This window comes from Notolepis coatsorum (genome assembly GCF_963971535.1).
Source record: "Notolepis coatsorum genome assembly, chromosome: 1".
NCBI lineage: Eukaryota > Metazoa > Chordata > Actinopteri > Aulopiformes > Paralepididae > Notolepis > Notolepis coatsorum.
This window is the reverse complement of record NC_140165.1, coordinates 89,608,624-89,636,117: the sequence shown is the minus strand read 5'-3', so window position 1 is coordinate 89,636,117 and position 27,494 is coordinate 89,608,624. Positions and strand designations below refer to the sequence as shown.

The window sequence follows — 27,494 nt, the reverse complement described above, 5'->3', positions numbered from 1 at the left end:
GCTGCGCTCCCCTGAATGAAGAACATCACTCGTTCTTAAATTGAAAGCATGTTCTCGTACACCAGAATTTGCATACAGAAACACCCTGCCAACTCCTTTTTATTTTGATCTACTTTTTCTCCTTTTTCTGTGATTTTCCTCCCCATCCAATTTACCTCTCGTGCCAATTCTCCCTCCCCTGTCCTGATCGTTGCTCGCATATGCCCCCCACTGGCCGGTTGTAGGGAGGATAGAAGCCTTGCATCACATGTCCCCTCCGATACATGTGGAGGCAGCCTGTCATATCTTTTCACCTGCCAGCACGGACTCTCATTTGGCGAGGAGTAACGTGTAGGAGGCTCACACTGCCCCCGCCATTTTTCCTGACTTTGCTGTGCAGGCGCCCCAACTGACCTGTAGGAGTCGCTGTTCACAATGACCAGACTATCACCCTTCGACTTCCCACCCGCTAACTCTGCCAATTGAGTTAGTATGACGGCCGGCCCAAGCCGGAGGCAATGCCGACAGCCGGATTCGAATCCGGTGTCTCTTGCATTGGTGACGAGCGCAATGTCCGCTGCGCCACCCAGCCGCTACCCCGCCAACTCCTTATAAGGAATGCAACACAGGACCGTGTGCAAAGATCTTCAAATAAATGTCTAAGAGGAAAGCAGACGCGGATGGCGCACCTGTTGCTAAATGCAGGCCCAACTTCACGTGTGCAGAGTTGGTGGTACTGTTGCAGGGAGTACAGCACAGGCGTGACATTTTATTTAGTAGTGGCAGTATGGGGTACAAGGCTACCCAAAAGAAAGGGGCATAGGGTGAGGTTAACGCGTTGTCAGGAGTGGGGCACACAGTGGCTGAGGTCAAAATAAAATGGGCTGATGTGAAATCAGAGTCCAAAAAAAGGATTGCAGAGAGAGATGCTGGCCACTGGAGGAGGAACAACAGGTTGTCTGAGGTGGACCAGCGCGTTGAGGCCATCATGGGCACCACAGCAGTCGCGGGTTGTGCCAGCTGATGAAAATATGGAGACAGGCCTGGGGTACTGTCATGGGGCTATCCCATGCTATATAATGGTTGCCTTACAGTCTTAATTGGTTTAGCCCTGGGCCCCACATGTGGTCATACTACGAAACATTTAATAATAATAATAATAATAATAATAATAATAATAATAACTGGACTTTGGAGAAGTCTTTATTCGCCGATGCGATTGAGTCTCTGTACTTGACCCATCCCGTCGTCCTTCCCCCCAAGGGCAGCCGGGAGCAGATAGACCAATCCTAGTGCTCCTGTCCGTCTTCGTCAGGGACGCGACAGCATTAGCGATCTGTTGTGCATGTTTTTCCATTGAGTTTCTCTTATCGGCGGGGGAAACCCTTGCGAGCACGGGGAGAACATGCAAACTCCACACAGAAAGGCCTGGGAGATACCCCACCTGGGTACCTGGCAACATGGAAACCTGGTCCCCAAGCGGGAATCGAACCCTGGCCCTTTTTAGCTGTGAAGCGACAGTTTTAACCACTACACCACCGTGCCGCCCCGCATATAGTTTAGGCCTTTGGCATTGTTTGTATCTTGTATGTAGGTATATTAGTAAAACCCATGCATGGAAGACAAAAACATTCTGTTAAATAATAACATGTTATGTTTAGTTAAATGATCAAATACCCTGTTTGTCTGTGCTCACTTTTGGTTCCTGGTAGAATCTCTGGCTGCCAAACCAGAACTGGGAGAGGCCAAAGCCTTTTCTGGAGGGGAGATTTGGAAGGTGCCAAGTGTGGTAGAGTACAGGGGGGGGGGTTCTTCATAATAGAAGGGAATAGACGTATACAGTGCCCTAAACACTGTTTTTGTTTAGTGTTTCATAATGGTAGGTCAGTATGGAGTGCTGTATCCATGTTGTACCGAAATATTAATTTTTTTTATCAACTTTCTCCCCATTTTCTATTTATCTCCCATCCCAATTTCGTATTATCCAATTCTACCCTCCCGTGTCTCGAATGTTGTTAGACCATGCCTCCCACTGGTCGGCTGCAATGTGGACCAAGCCTTGCATCACGTGTCCCTCCGGTACACGAGGAGGCAGCTGTCGCATCTTTTCACCTGTACAGCACGATCTCTCAGCGGCGAGGAGTAACGCGTGGGAGGCTCACGCTGCCCCCGTTGCTTCCTGATTCTGCTGTACAGGTGCACCAACCGACCTGTAGGAGTCACTGTCCACAACGTCCAATCCCTACCCACCGGCTTTCCCACCCCCTAATACTGCCAATTGTATTAGTATGAACGACCAGCCAAGCCGGAAGCAACGCAGAGAGCTGGGCTCGAACCCAGCATCTCCTGTGTTAGTGGCGAGCGCCTTGCCCACTGTGCCACTTAGCCGCCCCAGAAATATTTAATCTGTAAAATAATGTCTATTGTTTGTAATTTTGGTTTGTCTCTGTAGGAGGAGCTTCCAGGATAAAGCATGGGTAGAAGCTCCTCTCAGGAGGAAAAAGTGGAAGGAGAAGGAGAGACACAGTTGTGCTAAAGCCTCGTTGTTGGACGATATTTAGTTTGTAGGAGAAGTTTAATCGTTTGGTATTCTTGTTCTTATTTAATTATGTTAAAGGGGACATGTACTGCTATTCCTAGCACTATTTGGGCAACTTTACACAATTCCTGTTAGTCTATTGAAGACATCTGTACGTTTTTTTCCAAAAAATGCATTGTTTTATATTTCTAATCAAGTACTCAAAACCATCATTTTCCAGCTTCAAGATTTCAGGCTGTTATGGCCTGGCTCCGCCCATAAGCACTTTGAGTGACAGTCAGTCCACACAGTCTGCGACTGGTAGACAGAGAGAGATAGAGAGAGAGAGAGAGAGGGGGGGGGGTGCGAGAGAGAGAGAGAAAAAAAAGACAGGCCGTCTCTTCCTTTTGTTTTTTCTCTCCCTGCGGCAGCTTGTGTGGGGGGGGGGGGGGTGCGAGAGAGAGAGAGAGAGAGAGAGAAAAAACAGGCCGTCTCTTCCTTTAGTTTTTTCTCTCCCTGCGGCAGCTTGTGTGGGGGGGGGGGTGCGCGAGAGAGAGAGAGAGAGAGAGAGAGAGAGAGAGAAAAAAAAGACAGGCCGTCTCTTCCTTTCGTTTTTTCTCTCCCTGCGACAGCTTGTGTGGGGGGGGGGCCTCCCTTCCTCCACTCTCCCGTGTGGCGCTCTCTCCCTCTCTATCGCTCTCTCTCCCTCCAGAGTATGCAGAGGTGTCAGGTTTCACTGCCTCGCAGTATGAGGAAGTGCGCTGTCTAGACTAGGTAGATTGTGGGCGGGCATTAGCTACAACCACAGAGCCAATCACATCACTGTCTTCTACCCAGAGCCTGAATGACGTGACTCAGGCCTTCAAATCAGGATGGACTCATTTACTGGAGCAGGAAATTATCTGAGCTGAATCAGAGCAATCCGCCAATATGGTATTTAGACACTAAAACACATTGATACTAACTCCTATTACTATAATACAATGCTAGAGGCTGAAAAATGACATTTATAGTACATGTCCCCTTTAAATATGTTTTTGCCTGTTTTTTCCACTGGGGAACGAAAGAAACAAGAAAATAAAAACCAACCACCGGGTGATGACAACCTGTATTTTTCCACCGCTTGGCCACATGCTCACAAGTAGTAAGTACCATCTCCTATTCTCAGCAGTTGCGGGCCCATCACCCATCACATCTCCCCTTTTGTTTGCGGATACTGAAACAGATGGTAAGCGTGTCTCCCACAATGTATATCCAATTGAAACATGTGCCATTGCATGCTCGCAACCCCAACAAATTAATCACCCGAATTTATTCACAGATTAAACGGATTGGGAGGCAGAGCCGTCTACCAGCGCTGCCCCCCCAGCGGTGCCCCCCCACCCAGGCCGACCGTCCACCAGCACTGCCATGCGTGCACCCAGTGCCCGTGGCAACATGGTCCAGGTGATGCTGGACAGCCAGGAGAGGATCGCCAACAGCCAGGAGAGGATCGCCAACAGCCTGGAGAGGAGCGCTGTGGCGCTGGAAGTGATTGTGGCTACGCTGGCCAAAATAAACCGCAAGATTCTCTGACACCCTTGTTTGAGTATTACTGAAGTGATGTGTTTAGTTCTTGAGCTAAATTGTAAACTGTATCAAAGAATAGTGACAAGTCAAATTAAAGGCTTTATTCAGACTTGGACAGCACATCTTCTGTCCAGGCCCAGGAATGGGTCAGGGCGCACATCCTGGTGAGGTGGCTGGGGGGTAGTGGTACACCACTTTTCATGGCGATGTTGTGCAGGACGCAGCAGGCCATGATTATCCTACACACCTGAAACCATGGAAAAAATTTCAACAATTAATGACATGCAGCAAATGACTGTATTGGGCTGAGGTGGGCACTCTAATGTTTTAGCACGACTGAAACACAATTTCACAGCTGTTGCCTTCATACACACCTTATCCAGTTTGTATAGCAGCTTGCCACCTGCTGCACCCAAACACACCCAGCGTCTTTTCTGTGCTCGACGGTGGAACTAGTGCGCACGTTGGCTGGAATGCTCTCTTCAATGGGATCTGTTGATCAGTATATGAGAATGGGGATGTATTGTGTGGCCAGTTGTATGATTCCATCCACAACTCGCGGGAGGCAGCGGCTGATGGATGACTGCGATATGCTCACCCTGTCTCCTACTGTAGCTCTCTCTGGAATGTCCCAGTGGCTAAAAAGCCCAGGGTGGACAGTACCTGGATGTGTGGTGGCACAGGGTTTGATCATCTGGTCCGCCTACTAAGTATTGGCTCCAGGGTATTGCACAGCTCCATTAGGACGGGTCTTGGTAGCCTGAAGTGTCTCACTCTCTCTGCGAATAGGTCTGCATGGTCGCGGTACTGGCACTCCCTCCTCAGTGTGCGATCAGCGATATACAGCAGCAGTATATTTGCCATATTATGTGTGTAGGCCTAGGGTGCAGAGCTGACCCTTTAAATAGCACGATTGGTCACTGATAATTGGATGGCATGGTTCAATTTACATGATTGATGTTCAAGTGCAAGTTCAAGGTTTGATTTGTGGCACGCAACATCATACCAGTATGAGCAGTGGAATATTTCTCCACTGGCTCTTACAATGTGAACACTAAGCAATGTAAAACAAATTATAATAATAACAATAGAGAACAAGACAAGTGTTTGTGTAGTACTTTTATTTCTTTTTGGACATCACAATGCCTCGTTGAGTCATGACTATAAATTTAAAACTTAATTGTTAATGATACAATTATTGTCGTATTTATTATTATTATAATTATTTAATTCCGAGGATGTCTAGAATTGACGTAATTGGATAGTGCAGGATGAGTTGGTTCAACACAATCACCAATTATTTTGACGTAATTGGATGGTGCAGGATGAGTTGGTTCAACACGATCACCAATTATTTCTCCCAAATGAAGCCCTTAAGAACACAGGCGCACACCAGTCTGTCCTATCTACGACTGCCTTTTCGCTTTCGTAAATCCGGTTCTTGGCTACAAACGAATCTCTCAAACCGTTCGATCATGCCAAAATCGCCCTGAGAAGTTGAGTTACGAAGAAATGTGTCCATTGTTTGTGAGTGAGATCACGCTGTCTTGCTCCATCATGATGGCTGTCAGTCATCGTCTATCCTACTATTGTAATATACATTCAAGTCACACAAAAGTGGTAGTTAATGAGATGAGAACCTCACATCACACAACCAGTCAATAGCAACTAAAACAATAGCCTAATGCTATTAGTCCTGTAAGGCAAAACTATCGATAAACTTGAATTTTAAGCATGTAAACTAATGATAATAAGGGCTAGAATATTAATAGAATCAAGCTAATTTGTTGGTTCCCGGCTGTAATATGTAACACTACTCTGCAAGTTAACTATCACAGCGGGTCAAATTTAAGTTGACTGAGATTAATTTAAAGGAACATGCCAACATTATGGGAAATTGTCCTATACCTTCTACCTATACCGCCCTCTCCCGAGTCAGACAAGAAGATGGATACCAATTTCTTCTCTGTGCGTTCAGTAGAAAGCTATCCTGTCCAACTTAACATATTTCTTGTGTTCTTTCATGAATGTAGGGTAAAAACTAGAAAACGCAAGTAAAGTTTCAAACTGTAGTTGGTAAAGTAATATGTTATTTTGGCCCCAGATCTACCCAGGGACATGGATGCTTCCACTGGACTGAAGGAGGAACCCAGAGACCCACAAGACTTTATACTAAACATCAAAAACGAAGAGACTCTGGACTTTCCAGACCACAGGGACATTTCTACCAGACTGAAGGTGGAGCCCACCGATGATCAGGAGATCTGTAAGTTATCAAATCAAGATCAAATGTAAACCTTGCCTACCATCTAAAACGCACTGTTCCATGTTGTAGCCATATCAGTCTTCAGCTTGGGTGGCAGCTCCAGTAGCCTCTGTTTCTGCTCAAGGGCATGGTTTGTCATGGGGCTGCAGTTCAAGAGTCCATTGTTTCACCTAATCCTCCCCAGTAGTCGTGACACAGAGGGCAGCTTCAAGAGATCGTTGTGAGGTTGATGATGAAGTTACATATGAGCAGTGGTGCAGTGCTCGTCAACCGCGGTAAAACGGCGTTTGACCTCGGTCACTGAGGCTGAAGTACGCGCAATCGCGCACGGATATGTTCCCGCGTGTACGCGCAGTCACGCACACAAAAATCCGCTGTTCCCATTCGTTGTAACTAAGTACCGGCTTGGCCCGCGGCCACCGTTTTTACATAACAAAAGCACAGGTAGAGTGTCTCCAACCACGTCCGCGAGTACACGGTATAAACGGATCATTTTGACAACAACAATAGTATCATGTTCATGTTCCTACCTGCAACGCAAGGATGCCACCGCCGCCCAAGAGAAGAAAGATGCAGCTACAGCAGCTCGTACAAAGCAAACTCAGTTTCGCTTTACCTCGACCTCCTCCGACGCCGGCGCCTCCGAGTCCACTGAGTCCAGCAGTCCTCTTGCCACTCCAGTACAACAAGGCAAGTAACCGCATTTAAAAGAGCTTTTCTTTTTTTCTTTATTTATCCAGATTGACTAAGCTATAGGCTATTTGCCTGTTTGTTTATCTTGAAATAAATAATCGTGGCACTGGTTCATGAATCATGAGATTGAGACATGACAAATGCGTGTTTTGTTTACAGAGTCAAGAAATAATCATGTTTTAATTCAATGTGATCACTGATTAATATTGTATTGACAAAATGCAGATATATTCTTACAAAGAAATGTATTTGCCACGCAATCGCATTGGAAGAATAATAATACAATCATTCAGTAATGATTTGCTCTCTGCACAGTAGAGAACTTGCTCTTAATATGCTGGTTAAATCTGCTGTAATGTATATGTTCTAATGTTATCTGGTTTGTTGTATCAACAGGAGTCACAGGAGGACCATGAAACCATGCCCACCACTAGTAGAAAAAAAGCACCACCATCACTGAATGACACAAATAATGTAAGTAATTGATTGAAAAGTTTATTAACAGATTGCAGAATGGGTACAGTACAGCTAAATACATACAATTGTTAAGGGGATGCAGACCAGAGAAAGACTTTCGTCTTGTTTACATCAGGGTCCCCCATTTTCAATTCATCATAACATATATGACATACACGACATACAGATAGACAGTACTGCTACATCTATACATTTATGACATATACCAGATTTGCAAATACAGTACTGTTTGCATACCGCCCCAACAGGTCCACGGAGGACGCCATAGCCCATGTGCTGCACACAGCAGCATCACACCTGGACAAGAGGCAGGGGAACTATGTGAGAATGCTATTCATCGACTACAGCTCGGCATTCAATACCATAGTCCCCTCCATACTCATAGCCAAGCTCAGGGACCTGGGCTTGAACTATGACCTCTGCCAGTGGGTCTTGGACTTCCTGACTGGCAGACCCCAGGTGGTGAGAGCAGGCAACTGCACCTCCTCATCCATCACCCTCAACATAGGGGCCCCCCAGGGCTGTGTTCTGAGTCCCCTCCTCTACTCCCTGTACACACACGACTGTGTGGCTCAGCGGAGTAGCAATACAATCATCAAATTTGCTGACGACACAGTGGTGGTGGGCCTGATCTCTGCCAACGACGAGAGGGCCTACCTGGAAGAGGTCAAGGTCCTGGCGGGATGGTGCCAGGAAAACAGCCTCTCCCTGAACGTCAGCAAAACAAAGGAGATGATTGTGGACTTCAGGAGGTCGGGGGTCAAGGACTACAGCCCCCTCAGCATCGACGGGGCACCGGTTGAGAGAGTCAACAGCTTTAAGTACCTCGGAGCCTACATATCCGAGGACTTGACATGGACCACACACATTGACAGTGTTGTGAAGAAGGCACGACAACGCCTCTACTTCCTCAGGCGCCTAAGGAAGTTCCAAGTCAGTCAGAAGATCCTTAAGAACTTCTACTCATACCAAAAAAAACTGTGCATGCACGCGCGTGGATCGTTTGACCTACTGTCAATTTGCCACTGCACCACTGCATATGAGAAGCATCATCGATATTACCAGGTCGGAAATGTTGGTGTACTGTATACCTAATGCGTAACTAAGTAAAGTGAACTAATATGTGTCTGAAATATCTCATTCACGTTCACCTGTGTGGCTTTCATGCTAGTTTCATGCTAGAATACAAGACTCAAGCTACCAGTCATCAGTGATATAAAACGTTAGTAAGTAGTGAAGGTAACAAATTACTGATGGCTGCTGCAACCTTTTCCTTTTTTACTTACTTTCTTATAGGGCTGTACCGAATGTCATTTTTTAACATTCAAAGCTTCTATTGAAGTATTTGAACAAAGTTCATAAAAAAATGAATTTTTAATAATTTTATTACACTTTTTGGGATGGCGAGACAAGACACACCTGGGTTAATTGCAAGTGGGCACAGCTGAGGGGAGAACGATAAGGACTACAACACCATGACAGGGAACTACAGGTAGACAAGACGCATCACACTAGGAGCGCCTGATCAGGGCACAAACATATAGCCCTCACACATGACACCCCCACCCTCAAATCTATGGCCATAACCCCAAGACGTAATGGGGGAATGGACATAAAAACAACAAAAAAATCATGGGACAATGATACTAATAACCACATTGTCAACACAAATAATGAAACGGTCAAAAAAAATAAACGAACTGTACCAACATTAGCATTGTATGGACGGCCATAACTACAGTACACAAATATCAACAGGGGAAAACAGTGGTCGAGAAAATGGGCAGCCTCAATCCAAAAACCCAGAGGCTCCCAGACCACTCCTCGTCAGTCCCGACCCCATGAAAACAGGACCAACAGAGTATATCACCACAAAAGAAAAGTAGACCCATTCTAGGTAGGTAGCGTGGCCCACAGGTTACTGCATCTGCATCCACAAAGGTCCTCTATATCCCATACACTTAAATAATGAGGTATAATAATGAGGTATCAATCAGAATTCTTCTATTTTTTTGTGCACGCACATTCTGAATACCTTCTCTCAATACGCATTATGCATAACATTGCCATTGAACCAAAAATACCAACAGGGTCCAGAGAGAAACTATGTCCAGTCGACCGGGGCCAGAGATGGTCTAGCCGGGTCTGACTGTGGCACCCAAACCAAACCACGAGGGCAGTCCCAGCTGGCCCGGGTGTGAAAAACGGCCAAGACGATGGTCAAGGCCAACCAACCACTCAAAGCTCCCCAGTCTGCCCCGGATGGAACAATGACCTCATTCTCCAGCTCCCCCTCTTCTGAAACACAAAGACTGTCATTATCATTGTCAACTCCAGGTGGAGCCACCACCAAGGCTGACACAGGCATATTGGGCATAGGTACATGTCCCACATCATCCATGGGCAAAGCAGGGGCAGTACCATCAGGCACTGCGTCACTGACCGATACACCCATGTCAAATAAGTTCCCCCCAGCACTACCCGTCATGGCCATCGTAAGTGCATCTGATGGAACTCCTGTATGCACATTCGCCAGAACGTCCGCCACAACAGGCCCAGCTGAAATGCAAATGACATCTGATTTGATTAACACCTTACCCCCTGCCAGGTCGTTACCGATGATCAATGACACTCCCACATTTTTTGCCAATTTTGACAGCCCTAACGCTCTGTGGAGCATATAGATGATGGCGTCCTCCACCCAGATGTTTGCCTGGTATGCAAACTGCAGGGGGTCGAGGGAGTCATGCACCAGGGGCTTGAGGTGTTGCAGGACCAGCCTCTCGAAAGTCTTCATGACGTGTGACGTCAGAGCGACTGGCCTGTAGTCATTGAGGGTGCTGGGTTGTCCCTTCTTGGGCACCGGGACAATGCAGGCGGTCTTCCAGAGCTGGGGCAGCCTCTTGCCTTGTCAGAAACACATCTGTATTCATCCGTGATGAGGTTATAAGATATTTAGAAGTGAAAAAGAATTATATGGTCAGGATTGTGTGGAGATGATGACCCAGAGTCGGCACTTAATAAAAAAGTACAGTTGGGCCAAGATGTGCACCGTGGTTCTGGTGAATCAGTAGACAAAGAATACGATCATGCTTTGATATATAAAGTAGCTAAGATAAAAAATAATTAAAGATTAGAAGTAACTAGTTACTCTAATCTGATTACTTTTTTCAGTAAATAGTAATCTAACTTGTTACTTTTTACAAGCCAGTAATCTGATTACAGTTACTTTTCCAAGTGGCTGTGCGTAACTAATCTCATAATGCTGATGATAAGAGAGCCAGGGGTACAGTCAGCTAGACCGGAGATGGGACGACGCACGCACACAGCCACACACACATGAGAATAACAAACTATAATACCATGTTTTATATTACACAACGGGTTTACAATAATTTTTTTTATTAAAATTATATTATATACATTTTCTATTTTATTTAGTTTGGGAACCACTGTCCTAGAGTGCCTGAGCAGTGGACAGCTGTGACCTTATATGGCCTGATGGCTGATGACGTCTCATGATGACCTGTCTGAGCAGCCAATCATGATTTATGACATTATGCACTTTCAATAAAGCATTATTAAATTTTTTTATAAAAAAACTTGTCATTCTTATGTTGTGGCAGCAGCAGGGGGGGACGATGACGACTTAGAAACCTAGTTACTTTCAAAACAACTAAGTTACTTTGATGATCAAGTAATCAGTAAAGTAACTAGATTACTTTTTAAAGGAGTAATCAGTAATCAGTAATCAGATAATTTTTACAGGTAATCTGTGGCATCACTGCTAAAGACTAACAAAGCCAAGAATGGCCGGAAGGTTATGGAGCACACTAAAGATCATGGGTAGAAGTTCTAACACTGTTGTACATGTAGAACCCGAGGGGGTTTTCATCACTAAACCACATTAAATTATAACAACTGTTTCACAAGCAAAGTAGAGAAATTAGGGAATGGGACGAGTCCTGCAAAAAGTAGTCCTGCATCTGAGATTTTGGATGTTCAGGTGGCACTTCTTTTATTATTTATTTTAAGAACATTTTATTTAAATAGTTTATAAAGATGCTCCATTAAAAAAAACACCCTGGTTCCCATGCAAGCCATCAGCTTTAAAGAACCAGACATTGCCTGGTTCTCATGCGAGCCGTCAGCTTTGTTTAGAGAATCGGACAGTGCCTGGTCTCATGTAAATGGTAAATGGCTGCTTTTTTATATAGCGCTTTTATCCAAAGCGCTTTACAATTTGTTACTCACATTCTACCCATTCACTCACACATTCACACACACACACCGAGGGCGGAGGCAACCATGCAAGGTGCCAACCTGCTCATCGGGAGCAATTAGGGGTTAAGTGTCTTGCTCAAGGACACATCGACACGCTGCCCAGAAGGAGTGGGAATCGAACCGGGAACCTCCGGATTGCCAGACGACTGCTCTACCTCCTGAGCCACTGTCGCCCATGTGAGCCGTGAGCTTTGTTTAAAGAATCGGACAGATAATTATCGGACAGATAATTTTCAGCATAGCTTGACTTAAGCCAGACCTTTCCGTTCCCCGATGTCGGATTGTCTAAATCACCATGGCAACATATCGAAAAGTTTGAACCTGCTCCAGCGCAGGGTTTAGTTCAGTTAGCTGGATAAACCATGGCCACGCCCTCGCAAAGAAATGCCAGCTCGCTTCCTCAGTCTAGATCCCATTATACCATTCTGAATGATGTTTTTGTGCTTCGTTTTTCTAGAGGGGGCTTTTGAAATGTAAAATAATATACATAAAATGCTGATAATAAATCATATTCAGCCTATAGATTTACTTTGTCCTAAATAATGCACGTCATATACGGATATGGCGCTCGCGCGTCGCGATACACACTAAGTGGTTATTTTTAGGGATGTCCGATATTGGCATTAAAATGTGATATCGGAAATGATCGGTATCGGTTTTCAATCTTTTTCTTTATTTTTTTTTAACATTTATTTAAGCTTTATTTACCCAGGCAAGCAAGTAAGAACTAATTCTGATTTTATTCATTGTCAAAAGTATGCATAATGTTGTGTTAATTCCACGACAAGAGATATGTAATGTTAATTACCTGAAATTATTCCGTTTTTTGGGGGGGGGGGGGGGGGACCCTGCATATATCGATATCGGTATAGGAAATTAAGAGTTGGACAATATCGGTATATTGGTATCGGTAAAAAAGCCAATATCGAGCATCCCTAGTTATTTTAATAACGGAATATTGCAAATGTGAATCCTGCAGGATATTTTTAATGAATGAAACCTATCGGGCGTTTGGCTCTGATTAGTTTCATATTCTCCGCTGTTGATGTATTTGCTTAAAGGGGAACTATCTTATAAATGGCCTTTTTGAGTGTTTAGCATTGTTTCCTAGCTATGTGAACTTATATTAATATGATCTATGTCTCAAAATTCTCATATTGGCGCATTCTTCCAATTCTCCTCTCACAATATTCACCCTCACTGAACTGAGTCATTTGAAAATGTGATGATTTGTGATGTCAGAAAAACACTGCTGCATGTTAATGTTGAGATACAAGATGAGCTGCACACAGTGGCTGGACCTGGACCTGGAGCCCATAAGGCTCAAAACGGCTCGAGATCTTGAGGTAGAAAAATGCTGTTTTTGAGGACTTGATTAGAAATACAAAACAATGAATAAAAGAAAATATATATATTACAGAGGTGTTCCATAGACTCACAGGAATTGTGTAAAAGTGCCCAAATAGTGAAAGAAATAGTAAAATAGTTCCCCTTTAACGGAGCGCCCGGACTGTTTCATTCAAGCATAAATTGAAGCGTCTTCATGCGTGGATTGTGGATATGAATTACGACGGATCGGAATATGTGGATTGTTGAATTGTCACTCACACGTTATTGTGATATTGTAACTGGGATTAAAATGTTTGAGGAGATGCGCTGTTTGATTTGATGACGTGGATGTGACTTGAGAAAATGAATGAGCAATTGCAAGCCTTTGACGTTTTGATGAATTTGAGAAAATGCATTTATCTGTTCAAGCACTGTTAGTGTTATCTGATGATGAACAAGAAGGTGATTAACATGACTGGTGTCACTGGTATAAACCAAAGGTTAATCAATTCAATGTATGGATGATGTTTGAAAGAGATTAAAACCTGATTAATAGTGAAACTGTATAGCCTCCCTCCAAGCCTCTCTGTTATTTCGGGGGTCGTGCCTTGAAAACTTTGGGAACCATGTATTTATATATTATATATATATAGTATCTATTAATTCGTATCGATTAGATACTCTTTGGGCTTGTTTTTGTCTACTTATTCAGAAATAGTTTAACAAATTATTTTCGCTAGCAAGATCTCATTCGATTATTCATTCCATTAAGCCTACTGCCAGCAGGCACATTTAAAGAAATATAATCTGATTGATTGGGGGTAATGAGGGATTTAACATTAGCCTATAGATTATGCATTTAACTTGTCGGCGAGGCTATTGAGCCGTACTGTATTGTACCCATTCTGCAATCTGTTAATAAAGTTTTCAATCAATCAATGCCGTTAGAAAATCAGGATTTCTGCAATCGACACCTGCTGTCTTTTCAGGTGAGGCGGCCGCGCACAATTATCAAGTCTGGTTCGAATGAACAAGACTGAATCAGCGTTCGAGGAACAGGGAAAGCCTGGATTCAAACATTGGGTTAATTGAATCTGGATAATGGGACTTTTGATCGACTTAGTTGAACCAGGTATGGGGAATAGGGCCCTGGTCTCATGCCAGACACTCTGGAAATACGTTGCATTGGCATCATTTAGACAAATTAGAAATAATAAACGTGTTTCAGCAGAAATATTGAGTTTGCATATATCCACTGTGAGTGGTTCTAGTATTGAGAGTATGAATATATTGGCATCTGGCTTGATGAACCATATAGACAACCTTGCCAGCAAGCTGAAACAGAACTAGCTTTCCGTTGATTAGTAGGAAAAGGATCATTGAAGCAGGTATATTATCAGAATTGGAATATGGTGATGTAATTATAGACATGCTGCTGCTTCTGATTTTCTTTGTTTTATCTTGTATTTTATATGATTTCCCCTATTTTTAACAGATTATACTTTTCTGTCTAGAGATGTTTCTGTTTTTAACTTGGTATCATTGTAAATGAGGGCTACTCTGAAGGATTTCCCAAGATCTAAATAAAAAGGTTGAATGTATGAATATACAGCCATTAAAGAAATGATGTATGAAAATAACTGCACCTTTGTGTTCCATCACGTGTTTTGAAAGTATCCTAATGTCCCTTCCTGCTGGAAAGTCACCAGGGATTGATCATCTAGATGCAAGGTTGGTTAAAGTTGCAGCGAAACACGATACAAACTGATCTGATGATCATATCACCCACACTACATGAATCATCTAACGTTGGCCACGGAATTATAAACGACCCCCCCCCCCCCCCCCATCCGGTCAACATCAGATCAGTAGTAACTTCTAGAAGCACGTACATTTGAAATTTTTTATCTGGCGCTGATCGCTATCAAACTGTATTTGATCATCAACATAATGCATTTAGGGCTATAAATCACGTTCTGCAGAATGCTGCAGAAAACGATAACAAATATTTATACTTTAGACCGTATTTTAGTATGAATATGTGAATGAAAAAGTAGAACGTTGCTACATCCTAAACAATAGATAATTGACGTTGAATGGGCCATAGTAATGTCAATTTAGCAATACAATTTAAAAAGTTATAGCCGTGCAAAGAAGGGGAACTTCTCCATAGACAAATAGAGCTGGCAGAGGATGGTATAAGGATGTACATAAGCGTGGCAGAGAAAGGGTTAATTACCCAATGTCAGCATGCATGTATACAAACATACCGAGTTCGAGCCAATCAGCAATACCGACTGAGTCACGTGACTAAGTTGCCCCCTAACTGCGCAAAAAAAAAGTATGACAGGGCTCTATGGAGAAACCATGATACATAAGATAAGATAAGATATTCCTTTATTGATCCCCTTGGGGAAATTCAGGCATCATTTCAAGATTCAAGATTCAAGAGTTTTAATTGTCACGGCATACAGGTATACAATGAAATGCGGCTGGTCTTGCCCGCGACGATGTGCAATACAGTGGTACAACATATAATAGAATCCAATAAAATACAGTGGTACAACATATTAATAGAATCCAATAAACAGTGCAATAACAGGTACATGGTGTGCCATCTCGGTATCTGTACATTAGTATTTACAGAGCATATAGGACATGCTAGTTAGCTTTAGTAGTGCAATACACTGTTCCTGATGTTATACTACTTTAAGTGGCCTTTCCTCTGGCCATAAGTGTGCGTGTGTGCGGCATGAGTGTTAAAGTGGCTGCTAGTGTGTGAGCGTGCTCAGCGTGCGTGTCGTGTATGTACTTGTGTGTGGATAGTTCAGTTTCTGTGTCTCTCAATGTTCATTGTTCAAGGCTCTGATGGCCTGGGGGAAGAAGCTTAGCCTAAGCCTCTCCGTCTTAGTCTCTAGAATTCGCAGGCGTCTGCCTGACCTCAGCAGCTGGAACAGGCTGTTATTGGGGTGGTGGGGGTCTTTCATTATCCTGCCGGCTCTGGATTTGCACCTCTTGTTGTATAGAGCCTGCAGGGGAGGTAGCGCAATACCCGTGGTACGCTCGGCTGAGCGCACCACACTCTGTAGGGCCTTCTTGTCCTGTGCCGTGCTGTTCCCATACCAGGCAGTGATGTTTCCGGTCAAGATGCTCTCTACAGCTCATCTTCCCCGATACTCTGAACTTCCTTAACTGTCTCAGGTGGTAGAGGCGCTGCTTCGCTTTCTTTACTACTGTGCCTATGTGTGTTGACCATGTCAGGTCCTCTGAGATGTGGACCCCCAGGTACTTGAAGCTGCTCACCCTGTCCACGGTAGCCCCGTTAATCCTCAGTGGTGTGTGTGTCTCCCGCTGTCCTCTCCTATAATCCACGATCAGCTCCTTGGTTTTACCAATGTTCAGGAGCAGGCTGTTGTCCTGGCACCAACGTTCCAGTACCTCAACCTCCTCCCGGTAGGCCTTCTCGTCGTTGTCCGAGATCAGCCCCACCACCACCGTGTCGTCGGCGAACTTCACAATGGAGTTGGAGCTGAACTTGGCCACACAGTCGTGTGTGTAGAGTGAGTACAGCAGGGGGCTTAGAACACAGCCCTGGGGGGACCCGATGCTCAGGGTGATGGTGTTGGAGGTCTGACCCCCCACCCTGACCGCCTGGGGTCTTTCACTCAGAAAGTCCAGTACCCAGGCGCTCAGGGCGGAGCTCAGGCCTAGCTCGATCAGCTTGTCCACCAGTCTGGTGGGGACTATGGTGTTGAACGCTGAGCTGTAGTCAATGAACAACAGTCTCACATAGCCCCCCTTCTGACGGTCAAGGTGGGAGAGAGTGCTGTGCAGTACCTGGGAGACCGCGTCATCAGTGGACCTGTTTGTCCTGTATGCAAATTGCATAGGGTCCATATCACTGGGGAGAGAGGCACAAATGTGGTCCTTGACCAGCCTCTCGAAACATTTCATGACCACAGAGGTGAGTGCCACCGGTCTGTAATCATTTGGACATGTTGGGGAGGGTTTCTTCGGTACAGGGATGATGGTAGACATCTTGAAGCAGGCAGGGACTACTGACTCCGCCAGGGATTGATTAAATATGGCGGTGAACACCGGGGCAAGCTGGTTTGCACAGGACTTAAGTATGCGTCCTGTTATACCATCTGGGCCTGCAGCCTTCCTGGTGTTCACCTGCATAAATGCTCTTCTCACACTGTGTTCCGACAACGAGAGAGCGCCCCCGCCCCCCCGCGGTTGCCCCCCCCCCTCCACAACAGCCGGTGCGCCAGTGACGTCACTAGCCAGAGGGCTAGCGGCGACACTGTCTACACCGAACCGAGCGTAGAAGGAGTTGAGTTTGTCCGCTAGAGAGGCGTCGTCGCTCCCCATTGCGGGGGCGCTGACTTTGTAGTCAGTTATTGTCTTCAGTCCCCTCCACAAGCCTCTTGTGTCGTTTTGTGCCATTTGTGTCTCCAGTTTCTCAGCATATGTCCTCTTAGCAAGTTTAACAGCCTTGCGCAGAGTGTAGACTGAAGCCTTGTATTCTTCCATATTTCCTGACTCTCTGCCCAGGTTATAAGCCGTGGTGCGTGAGTTTAGGGCTGTTCTTATAGTGCTGTCCACCCAAGGTTTCTGGTTTGGGAAAACCCGCGCCGTCTTTGTGAGGACAATGCCGTCTGCCACTGTAGTTATGTAGCTTACAACGGTATCAGCATACTCGCTGACGTCACTGGCGCTTCCTTCAAACATGTCCCAGTCTGTATCCTTGAACGCGTCACGGAGCTCGGCCTCTGATTCGTCAGACCACTTTTTTGTCTCACGTGACACGACGACTTCGCGTGATCTCTGTTTGTATGCTGGGATTAAAAAGATGGAGTCGTGATCGCTCGCGCTTACAGAGCCCATCAGTGGCGGAGCCGCTACAGCCTTGTAGGCAGCTCTGAACGGGGTGTAGCAGTGGTCGAGTGTGTTCCCCCCTCTTGTGGAGCAGACGATGTGCTGAAAAAAAGTCGGCATCACTTTTTTCAGGTTTGCCTGGTTGAAATCACCAGTCACTATCGTCGCGGCTTCCGGGTGCTTGATCTGCTGTTTGTTGATGTGGTCGTGTAATTCCCCCAGCGCTTTGCCGGTATTTGCCTGTGGATGAATATACACGACGGATAAAATGACCGCGGTAAACTCACGGGGTAGGTGATACGGGCGACACAGGATCTGGAGATGTTCCATATCTGGGGAGCATGAACTTGAGAGGACATGTACTTCCTTGGGATTAACCCAGAGATTGTTCGTGAGGATGCAGACCCCACCTCCGACGCTCTTCCCAGAGGCTGCCGTGCGATCTGCTCTCAGGACGGTGAAATTGTCCGATGGAGAGATGCTGTTGTCCGGCGTTGCTGGCTTGAGCCATGTCTCAGTGAAACACATGATATTAACGCCTCTCATCTCCCGTTGGAATCGGACCCTCGCTCTCAAGTCGTCCATCCTTCCCTCCAACGAACGTGCATTCGCCAGAAAGATGGATGGAATTGCTGGACGGTTCTGCCGTTTCCTTTGTTGCCGTTCTCCCGCTTGATTTCTGTTAGCCCTTCTGGGCATAAAGTGTCTCCCAACTCCAATTTGAGTCCGGAGTTTAGGTCCATAAGTGTCTGGCGGTCGTATGACATACCCGCCAGTGATGATTTAATAAAAAAAGTCGAAAAAACAAACATAATAGCTAAAAATGTGCACAATCGTCGCGGAGCTAAACCAAAGGCGACTGACCGGGGTCGCGCCATAGTGATCATAGCAGCATGGGGGAGGGGGGGGGGGGGGGTACAGGTAGTAAAACAACACAGTGTACAGGTAGTAAAAAACAACACAGGCAGTGTAAACAATTTGATCAATATGGTCAATATAATTTACTATCTGACTAGCTGAAGAAATATTCACATTATTCACAGTGTCACATAGGGTGCAGTATGCATAAGGTAGTGTTATAATTTACTATCTACTGAGTATACATTATTCACAGTATCACGGTATCCACTGAAATATACATTATTCACAGTATCACAGTATCACAGTATCCACATAAGGTGCAGTAAGCCTAAGGTAGTGTAGGTTGTCCTCCTTGGGTTCCTATAAGTCCCAGGTCAATGTCTGGTAGCAGTCGCTGTCGCTGCCCCCTGTTGTGGAGCCTGGAGGCTGGTAGTCGCTGCCCACTGTTGTGGAGCCTGATGGCCGCTGGTATGAAGGACTGTCCGAGGCGGTTAGTTGAGTGTCGGGGGGGAATGAGTCTGTGGCTGAACGAGCTTCTCATCTTGACTAGCTCGTCGTAGAGGGGGTGGTAGGGGTTCTCCATGATGGCAGCCAGCTTCCTTATCATCCCCCTCTCTGCCATCACCTGATTGATTGATTGATTGAAAAGTTTATTAACAGATTGCAGAATGGGTACAGTACAGTACAGCTCAATACATACAATTGTTAAGGGGATGCAGACCAGAGAAAGACTTTCGTCTTGTTTACATCAGGGTCCCCCATTTTCAATTCATCATAAGCCATACCTAACCTCAAGTCTAGGTAGCTCGACTCCCACCACGGAGCTAGCCTTCCTCACCAGCTTGTTGAGCTTGTTGGTGTCCCTTGAGTTGATGTAGCCTCCCCAGCATGCCACAGCATAGAAGAGGATGCTGGCCACAACAGACTGGTAAAAAGACTGCAGCATATTATTATGCAGCACAACTGAGAGCAGTGACGTGCTGGTGTAACGACAGATATGAGGCAAGATGGAAAGACATTGAAAAAGAAGGGGAGGGATACAAGATACAAGCTCTGGTGGGAGATAGGGAACTATTCAAAGAAAAGGAGGGACTGTTAGATCCAATCACCAAATGCACCTTGACCATATGGAACAGAGTAGTAAAAACACACAAATTGGAGAAACAGACAGGGGTTCTGAGATGGGTAGCACATGACAAGAGATTCAAGCCAGGGAGGTTGGACCACGGATTCAGGAGGTGGGAGAGGGGGGGGGGGCAACAGCGATATGCAAAATGATAGAGAAGGGGGAAATGCAAACATTACAAAAATTAAAGGAGAAATTTGGACTAGAAAACAGGGACCACTTCAGATATCTACAGATTAGAGATTACTATAATAAAGAAATAAGAGGGGACAAGGACGAAGAACAGAATGGAATAATTAGGATGATAGTAAGGGCATACGAAGGAGGGAAAGGAAGGGTAATATCAGCACTGTACCGGGCTATAATGACCAGCAAGGGACACACGACAGACTACATAAGGGAGAAATGGGAGAGAGAACTAGAGATAGGAATAACAGGGAAGGAATGGGGTAACATATGCGAGGTGCAACATTCAACAACAGGATCGAGGATATGGAAAGAGTTTGGATGGAAAAACATAATCAGATTCTTTATAACCCCAGAGTTGAAGGGAAAATATGCACCAACACAAAGAGCATGCTGGAGGATGTGTGGGAAGGAGGGGGCAAATCACACGCACATATTCTGGGGATGTCAGAAGCTGAAGGGGTATTGGGAGGAGATAGGGGAGGCAATGATCAGAATATTAGGATACGGATTACCACAAACGGGACTGGTGCTTTACTTAGGGGACCTGACACACGAGGGAATACAGGGGGGGGACAAGTATTTAATAAAGATAATGCTGATATCGGCCAGAAAAGCAATAACGAGACTGTGGTACAAGGAAGACCCACCGACAATAGCACAAAGGGTAGGAATAGTAGAGGAGATACAGGATATGGAGAGGATAACGCACATGCTGAGGCTACAGGAAGAGAAATTTGGGGAAAGATGGGGAAAGTGGGAGGATTATAAAGGGAACGAAAACGACATCACAGAGGAAGAACCAAATGCAACACAAGAGGGCGAAGGGTAAAGGAGGAAAGAAGGTCAAGGAGGGTCTCTGAACCCATGTCACACACTTTTTGCTTTAGTTAGTTTTTTCTAATTTAATTTTTTTATTTTTGGGTATTACAATTGTTTTATGTTTTTTGTACTTTATTATTTATGTCTGTTTAACAGTGTTGTATTAATATTCAGGGATGATGTGGTTTGTATATGGGTGAATCAAAAGGCAAGGAGAAATTTAATAAAAAAAAAAAAAAAAAGGGGCGAAGGATAAGGGAAGAAAGAAGTTCAAGGAGGGTCGCTGGACCCATATCACACATGTATGCCTTAGTCAGTATTTAATTTTTTTTGAGTAGGTATTATATTTGTATACCTGTTTAAGGGCGGTACACAATCAGTCTTTGTATTAAGTACCTGGAAAAACAACTGAAGTGGAAACAGATAACTAACCATGCTAACCATGTAACCATTTATGTGCACTGCATTCTTTCTTATTGTGTTGTTAGTTTCATTTTTGTGTAAGTGTTGTTTGTCTATAAATGTTAATAAAAATTTAAGTTTAAAAAAAAATAAAAGACTGCAGCAGTCTGTTGCACATATTGAAGGACCTGAGTCTCCTCAGGAAGAACAGCCTGCTCCTGTAGAGAGCCTCTGTGTTGTCCGACCAGTCCAGTTTATTGTTCAGGTGTACCCCAAGGAACTTGTATGAGTCCACCATCTCCACATCCACCCCTCGGATGGAGATGGGAATCGGGGGGGGCCTCTTCTTGCCCCTCCGGAAGTCCACCACCAGCTCCTTGGTCTTACTGGTGTTGAGTTGGAGGTGGTTGCTGTCGCTCCACCCCACGAAGCTCTCCACCAGGGCTCTGTACTCCTCCTCATCATCGTCGGTGATGTAGCTTACAATGGAGGAGTCGTCTGAGAACTTCTGCAGGTGGCACCCGCTTGAGTTGCGGCAGAAGTCTGAGGTGTAGAGGGTGAAGAGAAAGGGTGACAGCACCGTTCCTTGGGGGTGCCGGTGTTGCTCACCAGTACGTCAGACTGACTGTCCTTTAGTCTGACGTACTGTGGCCTCTCAGTGAGGTAGTCCTTGATCCAGGCCACCAAGCCGTGCTCCAGCTGCATCGCGGAGAGCTTCTCCGCTAGCAGTGACGGCTGGATGGTGTTGAAGGCGCTGGAGAAATCAAAGAACATAATCCTCACTGAGCTGCGCGGCTTCTCCAGGTGCGTGTACGCTCTGTGGAGCATGTAGATGATGGCATCCTCCACCCCGATGTTTGCCTGGTATGCAAACTGCAGGGGGTCGAGGGAGTCACGCACCATGATACTCCCCTGACTAAAGGATATTTCAAATGAAAACGGCTGGATGTCATTTAGCCAAATCAGCATGGCTGAGTGAGTCTTTCACCTTTTACATATCGTTAGCCTCATACGATAAGTCATTTTTCAAGATTTTTGGAAAAGAAGAAAAAACGAATTTTCCAGCAAATGTGTACGAGTTTTTAATTTATATTTTGAAAATAAGTTCCACAAGGTATATCAACAAGTTTGCAAAAATACAAAAACACAACAACCATTGCGTAACAAAATAAGGTGACTTTTAAACAAAATATGTCGTGACTTAGGCATTTTTTCCCCGTACTACATTTAAGCATTACATCACACGCAGGAGTGGTTTGTGACCAATAAACCATGCCTAGGGGTGGTTGTTAGGCCCGAGGCGCAGCCGAGGGTCGTTAGACCCCCCTAGGCATGGTTTATTGGTCACAAATCACGACTGCACGTGGTGTAAAGCTTTTATACAACTGCCAGATTCATCCAACCTTATTTCTATACAATAAACACACATTAATCGAAGATTTATTGAAAAAACCATCCGCCAGAAAAAGTAGTTCCCACAACTCCATGTGGAAGCAGCTTGAAGTGCATCCAACCAAACTAACACATCCAACTGTGTATTATTGGAATGATTGAGAGAAGTTGCCTCATGTGGAAGCAGCTTGAAGTGCATCCAACCAACTAACACATCCAACTGTGTATTATTGGAATGATTGATTGAAAATTTTATTACCAGATGCAGAATGGGTACAATACAGTACGGCTCAATACACACAATTGTTAAGGGAATGCATAGGAAAAAAACGTTTTCTTCGCCCTATTTTTTTATTTATTTCTTTTAGCCTAAACTTAACCAGTTGGAAACCAGGGGTACAGTAATAAAATTAGCAATCAACCAATCAATCAATTCAATAGACCATGCTCACTTAAAACAGCGCTGCTTCTCTCTCAGTCTGACTCCCCCGCTGTTGCAGACAGGAGTGTGTGTGTGTGTGTGTGTGCGTGTGTGTGTGTGTGTCACAGTGTGTGTGTGCGTGTGTGTGTGTATGTGTGTGTGTGTGTGTGTGTGTGTGTGTGTGTGTGTGTGTATGTGTGTGTGTGTGTTTGTGGGTACGCCAGCGTCGGACAGTGAGAGAGAACGCTGCAGTCAGTAGCAAGAAGGAAGTAGAAATTTAAATCAATCAATTAATCTATCAATCAAACCGCGATTTTTCTTTTGTTCTAGATTGCCTCAAGACCCATCAATTACATCATCCAACATTGTTTAAAGGGCTAACACATTCCCCTTGACAGAATCGCTTCATATTTAGTCGTTTAGTCGCCATTAACATATCCATTTGTAAATATTATTGGCCACCTTCTTGTGATCCGGCGGAGTGATGTGATGTGGGTCGGTTGTGGGCGGGTCCTGGGCCAGCAGCGTGGATTGTTGCCAATAAAGACGTGTAAAATGACTGTTTCAGCCAATCAGAATCGAGAAATTTGCATGCCGTTGTATAAACATACATACATGTCATACACTAAGGCAGTTGATATACTTGCCTAAGTCATGCGATCGATCGGTGTCTGTAACATTTAAAATGCACAAGTCACACGAGTGAGTTAGGCAGTTGGGGATTTTTTTTACGTAAAACAAGCGTTCTGATTGGCTGAGGACATAGGCACGCCACTAACCCAGGGTGATGCAACAGTGTGAGGAGATTACAGTTAGGCAGAAATCTCAATTTGCCCAAAAAATTACTTAGGCAATTATAGTATGAGGATAACGATATCTAGCTTTGGCATGGATTGATTGTTTAGATCGCTAGCATGGTTGACAAATGCAAATATATTTTAGTCTGCCCCGTTGTTCGGACCAGGATTACGTTCCTTTTGCGCTCTCGATGCGTGCGCACACTGAGTCTGACGTATACAGGTCTATAGTGAGGATCACACACAGATGAGTGGCTAGAGAAGAAATGGACGCCCACAGACCAGTTGGTGCAATAATGTTGTATTTTAGCACTGCTTTGCATCTGATAGATCATTAACAGCTGACTGAAAACTGAATAGTTTTATGACCTAATGTAGTTTTCTCAACATTTAGGGACAGATTCTTGTCACACCATATGGACAGGACCTTCACCTCATCCCTATATGCAACCTCATGTCGTTTGTGATGAACCCAATTACTGTAGTGTCGTCTGCAAATTTCACAATGCTGTTGGTATGTTTGGCCACACAGTCATGTGTACAGACTGTAAAGTAAGGGACAACAGCCCTGTGGAGCACCAGTATTTAGAACTGTAGTAGACAGTCGGGTGCGACTGGCTCGGGAGGTAGAGCAGCAGTCTGGTAATCCGGGTTCGATTCCCGCTCCTCCCGGGCATGGTTGCCTCCGCAGTCGGTGTGTGAATGGGTAAAATGTGAGGAACAAATTGTAAATCGCTTTGGATAGGCGCTATATAAATGCAGCCATTTACCATTTAGACACATAGCTCTTTCCAACTCTTACTGCCTGGTGTCGGTCTGTCAGAAAGTCATGTAACCACCTGCAGGTAGAATTGCAGAGGCCCAGGTCTATCAGTTTAGACACCAGATTAGATTGTATGATTGTAGAAAAAGTGCTGCTCTAATCAATAAACAGAATTCGAACATGTGTATTTTTGTACTCCAGGTGTTTCAGCATGTAGAGCCAGTGATATCATCCACACATCTACAGTATTTGACCGATAAGCTGTAGTGGGTCAATATCCAGATATATTATGATATATGTACGTCTGAAGCATTTCATTATTACAGTGGTTAAGCAGTGGCGGCCGGTGCATTCTTCTCCATGAGGGGCGCTATACCAAACATTTTGCAAACATGTACCACGCATTGGCGAATATTTAAGTAGGTACAACTATCACCATTGCCATCAATCAATATATGATCACAGTCAGTCAAATGCAGCCACGCTTCCAATATGCCCTACACAAACACGCGCACATCTCTCTCTCTCTCTCCCCTATCCCCCCCCCTCTCTCTCTCTCTGATCCATGCAAAAATACAACAAAAAAAAAAACACAGCATCGCTCTAACAGGGAGAGAGAGAGAGAGAGAGATATCGCAACTCTCACTTGTTAAGTTGAAACGCACCACTGTCCAGCAGGCAGAAGGGCTTGATAAAGTATATCCACTGTCCAGACTGTGTTGATGTCCATCCATGTCCACTGCATCCATATATAGCTTCTTGTTGTTAGCCAAGTTAGGCAACAGTGAGTGACGAGCTGTGTCTTTGCCCATTTCCGCGTCGAACAGCCTGCAAACTACCTGGCGTTCTATCGCCATGCTCTAAGACAAACTCTAACCTTAACCAACTTTGAAAGAGTGCCTAAGCTTAACCGTCGAAAGAACTTGCCGTCACGCTCTAAGACAAACTCTAATGTTACCTTAACCTACTTCGAACGAAGAGTGGCTACGCTTTCCCAGTGTAGAAACTGGCGTCGGCCAATCAGAGAGCGTCTCCGAGAAATGCGGCTACGGAAATTATTGACGCTGCTTGCTTAGATGATAATAGATCGTTTTAAAACGCGCCCGGTTTCCATCATAATACATCATATTTCAACGCACAGAGAATTACGCACTGATTGGCTGCGACAGTACAGCGATGAAACCAGTGCACGCCCACTGTAAGCGCTATGCGTCTAGCCCAGGAGAAATGCGGCTATGGAAAGTATAGAAGCGGTATTATTCTCTAGCAGACAGTCACTTCCTGTTAATGATAAACAATTATTTATATTTGATATATTAACGTTATATTGTGCATTGGAAACACAAACACTTAAAATGAGTAAATATTATTCATTTTAAACATGTTTATTTGATTTCTAGGGCTCTTAAAAAAAATTATAATCTTCTTCTTCTCTCTTTTAACCAGGGAGGGCGGCGCTATAGCCCTCATTGACCAGCCACCACTGTGGTTAAGGCTAAAGGTCTAAAAGCATTCAAACAGGATGCAGGTGTTTTTTTGGGAGCAGGCACAATAATGGACTTCTTAAAACATGTAGGAACCACACAGAGAGACAACAGAGAAACAAGTTAAAATGTCTGTAAAAACAAAAGAAAGCTGACCATAGAACACAACATAGGCCATCCGGGCCAGCATATTTAGACCCAGTAGTTCTTGATTTAAAATGTTGGCGTGAACCTGCAATAGTATGTAATGCTATCACATGTTCAGTGCCTATCACAATTGTACATACTAGTTATACCAAAATTATTAGCACCCCAGGAATTATGGACCCTTTTCCTAAAATTCATCCCAATGTTTTCAGCATTGATACAACTTGATATAATAACACATATGCTATTTAGTAGCTTTTGGTACATTTTGAAATATAAAATACGTTTTTAGGCTTGCTTTATATCAAATATAGTGAAAAATGCGTTGGTCAAAAATATTAGCCCCCATGTGAATTTTTGCTTTCAAAACACCTACCATCAACCAATGAGCTTTGAAACCTGTACAGTCGATTGGCTTCCTAACAACACCTGAGCATTCAATCAGCATAAAAGGACTCCAAGAAACAGGCCACTTGAATACATTATTGAGAGACTATACTACGTACTACTCTTACTCACCATGCCAGAGACAAAGGAAATCAGTCTTGAGCTCAGAAAGAAGATAGTGGAGGCTCATGATAAGGGGGAAGGCTATACTGCCATTTTCAAGCATTTCACAGAGTCTAGAACTGCTGACCATTGCTAAGTACAAGGAGACTAATTCTGTAAGAAATAAACCTGGGTGTGGTCGAAAGCGCAATATTTCAAGAACTCTGGAGGGGAAACTAGTCAGAGATGTCAGCCAGAAGCCCCCCCGACATCTGCCAAGGTGATTGTTGCTGACCTGGCCTCTTCTGGAGTTGATGTTTCAAGGAACACAGTTGTGAGCGCTCTTCATCGTGGTGGGCTTCAGGGCCATCGTCCCAGAAGAACCCCTTTACTCAAAGAGCGGCACATCAGAGCCAGACTGAGGTTTGCCCATGAACATTTGAAAGGTAAAGTAAGATGAGTTTTGAGTCTGTGCTTTGGTCTGATGAGACTAAACTGGAACTGTTTGGGCACATGGATGTTGTTTATGTTTGGCGAAGAAAGGGAGAGGCCTTCAACCCTAAGAACACTGTTCCCACAGTTAAACATGGTGGTGGAGCATCGTGCTG

The 27,494-nt window shown here is 44.7% G+C and overlaps 1 protein-coding gene across 1 annotated transcript in view; it reads right to left on the bottom strand.

Moving 5' to 3' along the window:
- Positions 1 to 4,166: 4,166 nt before the first annotated feature.
- LOC311241623 (uncharacterized protein) overlaps positions 4,167 to 27,494 on the bottom strand; it is a gene marked incomplete at its 3' end in the record, with an annotated part of 62,568 nt that continues 39,240 nt past the window's right edge. Inside the window, exons 6-7 of the mRNA XM_084330499.1 lie at positions 9,667 to 9,800; positions 4,167 to 4,313 (exon numbers count right to left, since the gene is read on the bottom strand). Of these exons, the coding sequence (XP_084186625.1) occupies positions 4,167 to 4,313; positions 9,667 to 9,800 (281 nt within the window). The remainder of the gene's footprint in view (positions 4,314 to 9,666; positions 9,801 to 27,494) is intronic.